At 51.9% G+C, this 11,647-nt stretch overlaps 1 protein-coding gene across 1 annotated transcript; it reads right to left on the bottom strand.

Moving 5' to 3' along the window:
* Positions 1-263: 263 nt before the first annotated feature.
* On the bottom strand, positions 264-11,045 carry Bpifb6 (BPI fold containing family B member 6). The gene is made up of 15 exons (XM_075963894.1): positions 10,946-11,045; positions 9,769-9,868; positions 8,802-8,906; positions 8,182-8,331; positions 7,966-8,020; positions 7,454-7,514; positions 6,710-6,801; positions 5,876-6,049; positions 4,689-4,739; positions 4,163-4,336; positions 3,606-3,673; positions 2,100-2,145; positions 1,332-1,395; positions 910-986; positions 264-296 (listed from the first exon to the last, which is right to left on the bottom strand). The coding sequence occupies exons 1-15, from the start codon at positions 11,043-11,045 to the stop codon at positions 264-266; spliced, it is 1,350 nt and encodes a 449-aa protein (XP_075820009.1).
* Positions 11,046-11,647: the final 602 nt, after the last annotated feature.

Raw genomic sequence — 11,647 nt, 5'->3', positions numbered from 1 at the left:
CTAACCCATCAGAGGGGACCAAAACAAAACAAAAACAAAAACAAAAACCACACATGTTTGTTGGCTACAGAAAGAGACAGAAACACTGAATTGTGTGAGAGTCTTCTTCCTGTTTATTTCCGAGGCCCACCAGGCCTCTAACTTTCTCCTGTCACAGGAAGTAACCAGTGGTGTCAGGGCCAGGCACATCTGGCTCACACTTGGGTTCCTTTGCTGGTACAGAACCATGGCAGTTGAAGGCAGTTGTCAGAGTCTTGCCATGGTCATTCCATCTTCAAGTCCAACACCAGGGCACCCTGGTGGGAGAAAAGGGCTGAGTGGCGAGGGGGCTGGGAGTGATGAAAAGAGACACCCAGGCTCAGGAACAGATGGAACCAGCCGTGCCCAGGAGATGAAAAGCAACACTTTATAAGCAAAGGCCTTGTGACCTGGAAGGTACCTTTGCCCCTCTGAGCCTTCACTTTTTCAACTGTCAAATAGGAATATACCTTGTCACCTCCTACAGTAGAGAGACAGCATGCGAGAAACGTCCACTTAACACTCAAGGCTCAAAGCCCAACATACAATGAGAAGTTTGTATTTATTGAGCGTTTACTATGGGCCTTTAGGTTCATTGTCTTAGAAAATCAGGACAGCTCTCTGAGGTTGATGTCCACATTCTCACCCCCATTTCAACCCAGAAATGGGGAGGGACATAGAGAGATTGAGGTGACAGAGCAACAGAGAGGTAAGATGGAGAATCCTTCTGTGCAGTCCTGGCTAAGGCCCTTGTTCCAGGACTGGAGAGATTACAGTGATAGCCTTCCCCTTCTCCCACTCTTCCCCTCCAGTTGGCCAGAGGCTAGCTCTTCCTGATCTCCCATTGGCCAAAGTGTTCATTGGCATGGCCTCCCCCAGCCTTTCCCTCACCTCTACTATGTCCAACTCAGCCAGGTTGTAATTGATAGCCAGAAGGTCTGGGAGTGGAAGCCCAACATGGAGGACACCTGAGAAACAAACACAGGAAAACTGCTTGGCAATTAGTAAGACACTGCCTGGAGCTGCATGGTAGGAGATAGTGTCGTGAAGGGTTCCTGATGTCTGCTGGCCACACAGGCAGAGAGCACCTATCTGCCTTGCCTTTATATCACAGGCCAAATTCACATTCATGATAGGAGGTCAAGGGTCAGAGCCCAAATTATGAAATGGGCTTTTGCCTCCAAGAAGGTGCCATTAAGCCTACTTTGTCCTCAATGTTTAGCCATTGCTCATTTACTCCCAAAACCTTGAGAGATTTCACAGGTGAAAGCTCCCTTTGGTGATGTGCATTCTGATTCTTGGAGAAGCCTCACCGTTCACCACAGGGATGTAGGCTTTCTGGAGATAATCAGTGATGAAGTCAGTTAACTTCGTCTCCTGGAAGAGAAAGACAGGGAAACCCCCCAAGGCAACTCAGCATCCCTCCTCAGCCTGCCCTCACTGGGAAACACAAAAGAGGACATTAGAGACAGTGTACAGCTTGTCTAAGCAGCCTCAGGCCTGGGGGCTAAGCCTTGCCCTGCTCCTAATCCTTGTTTGGGTGACGTGTAGGGTGATGGGTCTCTGTGCAGGAATAGGGACACTCAGGAGGAAGGAGGGGTGCATGGCCTGCACTCCTGATCTGACAGAAAACTCAGAGCTCATATTGGCCATGCGTCCACCAGCTCCTTGGGCCAATGAGTGTGAGTTATGGCCATGCCTACTCCCAGGTTCCCAGGAAGGCTCACATGTCCACACGGATAGAGGCTAATGTTCTATAGTGCCTACTTGATTGGGTGCTGTGCAGGCAGCCCTGTGGCTAGAGACTAATTGAAATAACAGCCTGGCCAATGAAGGCCAGTCAAGCCACTACCATGGTAATGCTTTTAGAATGGATAAATCCATAGCGTTGTCCAAGTTCTATATGGGAAAGGGAACAAGGACTCAGAAGTATATGGGCCTTCACCAAGGTAAGATAGTGCCAGGAGCACCAAAGAATGTGAGTGGCCTTGCTCTCTTTACTCTGATTCCATTGTAGGGCCCATCCTCTGTAAACTCATGCTGCATTCAGATGGCCAGGCAAAAGCACATGGGACACTTACATTGAAGTTGCCAATTGAAGAAGACACTCGGGACAGGCTCAGTAAACTACAAAGCAGAGGGAAGGATATGGAGAAAGCATGGTCAGAGAGAGTCACTGAGAGAGGGGTCTTTAGTGTCACAGCCTCCTACAGGTGTTCTGTCTGCCACCTTCTTGCTTGTAATCTGTGATGGGAGGGTGACCACCACTCATCCCCTCCCATTCTGTCCTCATGGCTCCCAGACCTCCTGAATGGCCTCTCATGAACCCTGCTCTTCCAAACTCTGAGTCCTTGATCATGTATGCAGCTCCATTTATAGCTCAGCAGGCCAGACCCAAATCCTTGAAGGACACAAGGGAAGTCCTTCCTTTCCCCTCCCCAACATAGCTCCCAGGAGACACTAACACATACCAGCATTAGGACAGGACACTGGGCAGACATCTGGATTCTGCCTGGCCATGCCCCATCTTAGCAAAATACCCTACATCTCTACAGCCAACCGCGTGGGCAAACAATCCCCAGCAGAGACAGCAGCCCAGGACCAGGTCACCTATGAGCACTCCGTCTCTTGCTAACTATGATTGGTCTAGCCTTGCCCATGTGACCCAAACAAAACTCCAGGCCTTGGTGACTATGAGAACTACTAGACCAGAGCACCTTTTTCTGTTGGGGTCACCTCTTTCTATTGGGGTGCCTTTACTACCTTCTGGAGGGGAGAGGCTGCCTGAGAATTTAGGCAACAAAGAGCTCAGCAGAGGACGAGAAGGAGGGAGCCAGAGTCTTGAGAACTTTGAGTGCTTGGATCCCAGTGGCACATGAGCCAAAAGATTCCCTATCAGGCTGCAAAGCAGCTCCAGCTGGACTCTGACTGAAAGAGTCCTGACCCAATTCAATTCAGATGAATTGCTGAGGCGAGCAGAGGAGTCAGTGACTGGCTGAGTGTAAACCCTGGTGTAAGGATCCTTTCCCTGAGAGTGTAAGACCCAAGCAGGATAGGGGACATCAGGTGTGTGGCCAGTGCTTCACTAGAGGAAAGCATAGAGCTAAAGATGCCCTGGGGGAAGTAGCAATTGAGATGGGCCCTGGTTCATTTGGAAGAAATGGCAAAGGCCTATGAATGAAGGGGGATAAAGACCTAATCTAAACTCACTACAGAAGAGCAAAGTGGAAGAGTAAGGGCGGAAGGAGATTTTAGAAAGCCTCAGAGTGGCGAGCTTAGATTTAAGATAAGACCACATAGGCAGTGCGGAGCTAGCGAGGGTTCTAAAGCCGGCTGAATGACTAGAGCATCCTGGTAGTGTGGGTTATGGTGGATGGGTCTGGGGCAGTGGGGGAGAACCTGGAGTTGAAAGCCAATGGACAAGAGCAAGAGTGGACAAGGCCAGAAGCATGTGGTGACAGTGGCATAGCGATGCACTTGTCACCCAGTCTATGGTGGGTAATGGTGATGGTGAGATAGAAGGGAGTGAGGTGGGGAATAGAGCCAGGGCTACTACAGGGATGTCACCATGGTACCAGAGCTCCTACCTGTCCAGAGAGGTGGCCATCTGCAGCCGGTTCTCATGCACTGAGTAATGGGTTTCCAGACCAAGGTGCTGGCATGGGGGAGGGAGCAGAGAAGGCAGTTGGTCCTCCATTGGCACCTCTGCTTCCTGTCCTGTCCTGGGACTGAACCCAGAAGCCTCTCTACACCCCTCTCCCGGGATCCTATCTCTCCTTATCCTGGATCAGCATGAACTTTCTTAAGCACCTGACCCATGGCTAATGTCTGCACATGGTAGTAACAGATGCTTCTCAACAACACCTCCTCCCCTGCACAGCTCCTGCTCAACCCTTCAAACATCTCTCAGCAAGCACTGGATGTGGGGGTTTCTTTAGTCTTCCACAGTTCTGGAGCAGGCTTTACTATCCTTGGGGGTTGAGGAGCGTTGGAGGGAGAGAGGAGACACTAAACCACCATATAGCAGGTTGTAATGCCAAAGGTCAGGTCACTCCACCTGTGCCTTGACTCTTAAATAAAATCCAAGCATCCCTCAGCCTGGGAGCATCCAACATGAGAGTGGCTACCTACGGGCTCTACTCACAGTCTCCAGGAGGAAGAGGGATTTCGGGTGTTTGCCATGTCGCCGTGCGACAAACATCTCCAGGCTGCCGTGAAGGTGCATCAGGCTCTTTCCAGCCTTCATGGTGACCTTGGGGGCTTTGTTTATCTTGACTTTGATCAGCAAGGGCTTTGGTTTGTGGTAGGTCTTGGCCACCTGCAAAGTCCAAGGCATACTCTCAAAGCCAGCCCTTGGACTTCAGCCCAAGGGTGTCTCAGGAAGTCGCTGGTTTCTGCTGGAAGCTCAGTATGCAAAGACCCGGCTGTGCCTCTTAGGAAAGGAAAGAGGCAAAACATGACATTTTAGCTATTTCCGTGATGAACCCGGGACTCCCAAGATACTAGAGCTGAGCTGTCTGTGGCTGAGCCCAGAGAGTGCTCTGTGGAAAGGTTGGGCTGTCTCCACATTGGGCAAAGGGCAGGCACATTGAGCGGCTGCCTCCCAAGCCAGTCTCCTTTGCCCGGAGGACAAAATGAGCACGGTGGTCACAGGTAACTGGGGTACTCACCTTCGGGATGAAGCCAGCCAGTGTCCTAGTGGTGTGTGACAGCTTACCAACCTACAAATCAAAGTCAAAGTGGGCACTGTGTAAAGTCGTTATCCGATATCCACCACTCTGCTTCAGGAAGCTGGGGCCTCAGACCCTCTTCCTTCATCTCACGTGCAACTCTGCAATCAACCTGGGGAGGACCCTCCGGCCCCAGCCATTATTTACACACCCCAGCTCCCGTGGCTCCTGACCCAAGGTCAAATACTGAGAAAATGTTAAATGAAAAGGCAGGAAGATGGATGGGAGCACGGCCAGGTGTGAGGGACGAGAGGGCAAGGCAAGTATATAGACAGACAGGCAAATAGAAGGGGGGCACAGAACAACAGATGAGCAATGGAACGGGGGAGGGTGGGTAGAAGAGTAGATGGCAGTGGGGGGAAGGGACCAGTGTGGGTGGTAGTGGGTGGGATGGATGCGGAGTAGCTGCGTGGAAACCAGATGGTGCCTGGGAAGAAAACAGATGAACTGGTTGGTGAGAAGACGGAGGGATGGCAGCAAGATGGGTGGTAATATGGCGTGATGGGGCAATGGAGGAGGGGGACGGATGCGCAGGTGGGTACCCAGCTGGATGAACAGGTGGGTGACGGAAGGGACAATGGTGAGACATGTATGGTAATAGTGATGTAGAGGTGCACTTATCCACAGTCCGTGGTGTTGATGGTGACAGAGGCGCACTTATCCACAGTCTGTGGTGTTAATGTGAGGTGGGGAATAGAACCAGGTCATGAAGACACAGCAGGTGGATGATGATGTGGGTCAAAGGAAAGTAGTGGTTGCCAGGGTGTGAGAAATGTAGGGAGAAGGGTGCTGGGGTGACGAGAGGATGAAACCTCCTGCCACAAAGCCTTGACCTGATCCCAGTGCCTGGAACCACCGTGGAAGGAGAGAACCAACTTCAGAAAGTTGCCCTCTGACCTCCACATGTACTTAATTTTTTTCCTTTAAAAAAAATGTAGGTGGGTCACTGAACGGTTGGTTTGAAGACAGGTAGACACAGGTCACATGGGCAGAGAGGGAGCTGTAGGCAGGGACAGCTGCCTTCAAAGCCCCCATCAGCCTCACTTCTCCTACGCTGGTCCTGCGTCTAACCCTGGACTATTCCCAGGTACAGAGGCGAAAGCAGTGGGAATGAGGTGGTGGCTCACCCTCTTGTCATTGAGGTTCACTTCCAAGGACTTCTGCAGAAGGGCCAGCTCAGCTGTGAGGAAGGAGGCTGAGAGCAGCAGCTGTGACCCCTTGGCTGCGTCCTCGGGGAACTCCAGGGCTGACCCATCAGTGGCGAGCTGGATAACTTGGCTTTCCTGAAGCTGCACTACAGGCTGGGGTACAATAGGAGGGACACTCAGCCATGTGGGAATGAGACCAGGGGAGTCTTGGTCCTCTGACCACTGGGACTCGGGTCAGACCTCAAGTCAACAAGACACTGTTAGAGCGGAACAGGTGGCAGTGGGCAGATGTGGCTTGAAAAGACGAGCATCAGCCACTAGGTCCCCTGCAGTTTCTCCTAGGAGTGTTTAGGTCATTTTAGTGGCTCTGACTCTGGCTTGGGCCCTTATGTGTGCAGAGTGTGGTATGATCCCCACCACATCCTTCTCACAAGCAAGAAAGAGGCCCCAGCTTGACAGGAGAAAGCCGCTCAGGCCCTCTCATCTACACTTTTCCAAGAGACTTGTCCGTATGTGTGTGTGAGCACCCAGCATAACACTGCAGAAGCCATTTTAGCCTGGTCTCTTCCCTGTTTCAGTGTCCCTATCTGTACAATATCAGGGCATAGTCACTCTCTGAGAAACATTAACGATCCTGCAAGAAATGAGACCAAAGTTGCCAGCCCCAGCAGCCTCACTTTGAGCAGGGTGAGAGGGGAGTTCTCAAAGCAAGGCTCCTCCTACTCGTCACCTCCCAGCCACCTGTCAGGGAGAAGCAGCCACACCAGCACGTCCAAGCCTGAGCACAGCACCCTGGGGACCCTCACTACTTACACTAAAGTCCACCTGGATGTGGCTAGCTGTGGTGACAGGTGGGGCTGTCAAGGCATATTTGACAGTGCCCATCTGGTCAACGGGCATGGGTACTGTGGAGAAGAGCTTCCATTCAGTTGGGCACCAGTCCCAGGAGCAGATAAAAAAAGCCAGAAGCAGCCACCGCTCCTGAGCCAGCCTATCCCTCTGTGTGACCCAAGAAGTGGCTTAGATCTTGGTAACCCGTTGTCCTGCTGGCCCAGAGTCTGAGCGTTCATTCGCCAGGGCTCTTGCAACCATGACAACACATATGAGGTTGCAATCATGGGCTGTTCACACGTGAGGAAACTGAGGCTGAGGGAAGAGAAATGAGTTCTCCCAGACCCCACTGCTGAGGACAGGAAGGCAGGGAGGGATCTTCAAGGCTCAGCCATTGGATTTCCTTTCTCCCGTCTTGAGGGACACTGTGGACCCCAAATGGTAGAGACAGCAGACCTCTTTAACAAAGGATTCAGGAATGCCCAGCCAAGACAGCTCATTAGGTCATGAGTCATTAGGGATTTTCTGCAGAGCAGCTGTCATGGAATTCAGGTAGAGAAATGAAAGGACCCAGGCACCCTGTGGGGTTTCAGACTTCTCATCTAGACAATATGGGGACACCATGACCCCAGCCCTCCTCTTGTCCTAGAGACAGGCTGGAAACAGAGGGCATGGACATTGAAATCCGGCTAATGTGACATCCTGTGTGGAAGAGGAATGTGTCACCTGTCAACTTGGTCCATTTCTTGTTCACATACACCAGGACAGCATCGATGGCTGGACACATCTACAAGTAAAGAAGGCAGCAGCCTCCGTGGGTTATACACACAGGGAGACTCCACAATACTCCACAGGGAATCCTAAGAACCCCAGAAGGACAAAAGCTGGGTGGGGAAGAGGCGCTGAGGCCCAAGTCATGAAACTATCAACAGCAGAGCCTGGACTAGAATCCAGATGCTTGCACACCATGCTGAACTACCAAGGATTCATTTTCTGGGGCTGGCCGTGAGCAGGGTGGTCAAGCTGGGACACACACACACTGGGGTTGCCTATACCTGTGCTCACGGCAGACATCACTAGGTGATCATCGCACTTTCCTCCTGAGCCAGCCACAGACTCTGAACTCTTCTTAGCCACTATCCACCCATCAAGGTCCCCGCTTAAGGGCAAATTCCCTGGCTGCCCTGGCCACAGCCGCTGCACCAAGAAGGGCTGGAGACTTGTTCAGGGTCACTCACCAGGCCAGGAAGGACCTTGCGCAGGGTGCTGTCCACAAACTTGCTGATGGCCTTGCTGAGGCACAGGCATGGGGGAGGGTGTGAACAGAGCACCAATGACATCAAGTCGGACAGAGGACACAGAGGGACATGGTTATAGTTCAGCGGCTCAGGAAGAGGAGTGTTGGGGAGGAGCAGCACGGTCCACCATGCTTTCCAGACACAGGACCCCCTTACTTGTTAGGCAGATTGGTTTTCACGCTGACCAGGATGACCTCACAGCCCTCGCTCCTGAACATGGGAGTGCCTGTCTCCTCATCCTGCAGAAGCCGATTGGTGGCTGTGATGTTCTGGACCACATTGATCTCCATGTTCCCTCCTGTGAAGCTGGAAGACCAGGCAGGCAGGCAGGCAGGCACTGTTGGTATCTCTGCTACTGGAGCTACTATCCCTACCTTCTTTGCCCACAACCTCAGCATCTGAGGATGGAGAGGGCAGGATCTAACCCCACATGATGAAAACTCAGGATGGGGCCTTCTCACAGTCCCACAACCGGTCCTCCCACTCCCGCTTACTTTGATGAACTCTGAACTTTGAGCACCTGAAACACTGCTTTGCTGTAATCACCTCCCCAGAGCCTCCCTGACCTCTCTAACACTTCTCAGTCCTTTTCCCTTCTACCAATGATTCTGTCTGTGGCTGTGCTTCACCTGACTCCCATCAAAACAGAAGCCAAGTCTACAGTCACCTCAGATCCCAGCAGCCACCTAATAAACAGTCAGTACCCTGTGCATGAGCATGGGAGAGTGAGACCAGAGGACAGTCTCCTTCCCCCACTTCTCCCTTTCCACACCAACCTCTTGCCGGTGATGGTCATGCCTGTGGACACACACTGGAAGATGCCCACTCCAGGTACGAAGTTCAGTGTGATGACAGGTTCCAAGACATCCTTTACCTTCATACTTAGAGGGAACGGACACATACGGTGATGAGAAGACAAGACCCACGCCCTCTACATGTTCCACCACCACCTCACTGGGAGGTCTCGGGAAACTTCTATCCCACATCTACTAGGGTCATCCGAAATGTAAACCAAAGTCTTAGACAGGAACCAATCTATGTACAGAAAACCCTCGTGTGTGAAGAGAGGCACACGGCTGATTCTATGTGATCTTGGGCTAGTCCCTTTTCCTCTTTTGTCCTCACGTTCTCCAGCAACAAATTAGGGAGGCTGGATTGGATGAAGGTTTTCCAGCAATGTCGCCTTTGATATTTGGGGCTTAGTAATAGTCCTGATCTCGACTCATGTATACTAATAGCACTGTCCCGTTCCTTCTCAAGTTGAGACAACCTAAAGTAACTCTAGGCAAATATGCCCCAGGAGATACTGCCACCTCTGGCTCAGAAACGATCATTCGAGAATCAGGTTTACAAGGATGTGGAGCACATACCTCCACCTGCCCATCCTGAGTTCTTGATAGACATTGCTAATCTATCCAATTCTGCTATTTCAGATAGTGCCTCAGAACACTCCCCAGGACAGCAGTCTGGACAGCCCCAACCAGCCATGATGGGGCTTGCAAGAAGCCCTTTCTTCCCGTTACTGGAAGACTGCCAATACCTTTCCAGCCCCACCATTTGAAGACTTGCTTCTATTTGATTTTATGTATATTTAGTGATCTCGCTTTCTCCTCTAAATGACTTCAGGAACGAATGATTCTCAGGGCATGACTGAGAAGTCCCAGGCCAAAGCAGGAAAATGCCTGCCTGCACCAGGTTCCTACCTACCCCCATTCCTTGTTTCCACATAGACCCCCTGCTTACTTGCTGAGGCCTTTAATGGCCTTTGCCCCTGGCTGTGGGTTGCTAGCCTCAGCAGCCATCTTCTCCAGGATGTGACTCTCTTCCATGGCACTCTGGACCTCTGGAGAGGAAAGGATGTCAACTGACTCTCAGCCAGAAGGGGACAGTTGCCAGGAGGAGGTGGCAAATATCACCTGGTCCTTTGGAGAAAGACTGGGACTTTCCACTGGAAGTGAGGAGACAGGGCAAAAAGGTCAGGCAGAAGAGGGTGTGGCAAGGGAAAGGAAGCAGGGAAGTAGGTGGATATTGAAGCAGGGCTGGGTGAGGAGAAAAAGGAAGGAAGGGAAGAAAAAAGAGGAGGAGGAGAAGGAGAAGAAGAAGAAGAAGAAGAAGAAGAAGAAGAAGAAGAAGAAGAAGAAGAAGAAGAAGAAGAAGAAGAAGAAGAAGAAGAAAAGAGAAGCTAACAGGTGAAGAAGAAGCATATACAGAATACAGTCATGGGGACCCAGACAAACAGCATAGTAAGTGACCAAAGCACTCCTCTGGGAACTGGCTACAACAGCTTTGAGCCTAGCACCAAGAGAGATTGATTTCCCAAGAGTGGGGTGTCCAACACTCAGGTGATAACCCTGTTAGAAACCCCGCCAGCAGAGTCACCGGCTAATTTCCAGAGAAGGAGTAAATACTGAGTAAAACGCCGTTGACCTCTCACACCTGACCTCAACTGTTTCAAGGAGCTGGGCAAGGGGTGGAAAATGAGGCACGATTCCTCGAGGAGGTTGCTCCCACGTATCTCTCAACCCTGCCTGGGAAGAGCTGGTCACCTTGTTTGTATTTCTCTACACAGACAACACAGACAGGGCACAAGACTTGCCTGGGATCACAAAGCAGGTTGACAGAGCTGGGGTTTGACCCCCACCTGTCACCTCCACAGCCCACACATGGGCACCAGCCCCTTACATTAGAGAGGAGGAGGGACTGGAAGGGAGCAGGATTTCTGACGATATCCACTGGAGGGAGTTTGGGAGGTTGGCTCATTTTCTCTGGGCCTCCACTTCCCCTTCTGTGGAATGGAAGGGCTAAGAGGAACTTGATGCTTTGTAGACTGGAGATGCTCAAGGCCTGCAGACTTGGGAAATCATTACCTATCCATCTGCTCCACATCCCCCTGGTGCCAGCCCAGGGCCTATCCACTCACCGTGGTTCATAATGTCCATGCCCAACCTCAGAAGAGTCCCAGGGTCAGCTCGAGTGCCAGCCAGCAGGCCGCAGAGGACCAGGCACAGGATCCACAGCATGCCTGCACCTGTACAGAGGGCTTGGAGTCACACCAAGGATCGTACTCTCCAGAAATCCCCTTTTCCCGTGGACACAAAGCAATGGCCAGCTTGCCATACGGGGCAGTGGGAGGGTTAGCTGCAGATCTGCATGGGTTCAAATGCAGCTCAGTGCCCACGGTGCTGGACCCACAGGGGAGCTCCAACCCTTCTGCATCCAGGAGCTCGACCTGCAGTGTGCACACATCCACCAGGTCCCTCGCTTACTCCAGCCCAGCCTCACTTACCGCTGGAATCCAACACTCCAACTCAGCCCCTGGAGGTCCCCTGAAACATAGTCTTGCCACTGGGGAAACTGAGAGACATAAGAGGCCTCGTAGCCAGAGAATGGCAAACTGAGTAATGAGCTCCTATCTAGGTCTCTCACTTCCCAAGAAAGCCATGCTCGACCCTGGCCCTCCAGGAATCCTGTCCCCTACTTACCACTCCTGACGTTCTCCCAGCAGAGGCCAAGTGTGCAGTTCTGGCTTGAGCTAGGACTGAAAGGAATCAAGGAGGGGCCACGCAGCTACCCTGTGTCTGCCTGGAGAGGGAGCACCAGTCGGACTCACTACAGCACCCTC

Source organism: Microtus pennsylvanicus, chromosome 2 (genome assembly GCF_037038515.1).
Source record: "Microtus pennsylvanicus isolate mMicPen1 chromosome 2, mMicPen1.hap1, whole genome shotgun sequence".
Lineage (NCBI taxonomy): Eukaryota > Metazoa > Chordata > Mammalia > Rodentia > Cricetidae > Microtus > Microtus pennsylvanicus.
The sequence above is the reverse complement of the archived record's forward strand: the minus strand, read 5'-3'. Positions and strand labels throughout refer to the sequence as shown.

Excerpts from the sequence above, each read along its gene's own strand:
- Bpifb6 (XM_075963894.1), bottom strand. The coding sequence starts at position 11,045 with ATGCTGTGGATCCTGTGCCTGGTCCTCTGCGGCCTGCTGGCTGGCACT. Across the intron at positions 8,332-8,801 it reads ATGACCATCACCGGCAAGAG|CTTCACAGGAGGGAACATGG; the intron begins GTTGGTGTGGAA and ends CTGGTCTTCCAG. Across the intron at positions 6,050-6,709 it reads ACATCCAGGTGGACTTTAGT|CCTGTAGTGCAGCTTCAGGA; the intron begins GTAAGTAGTGAG and ends ATTGTACCCCAG.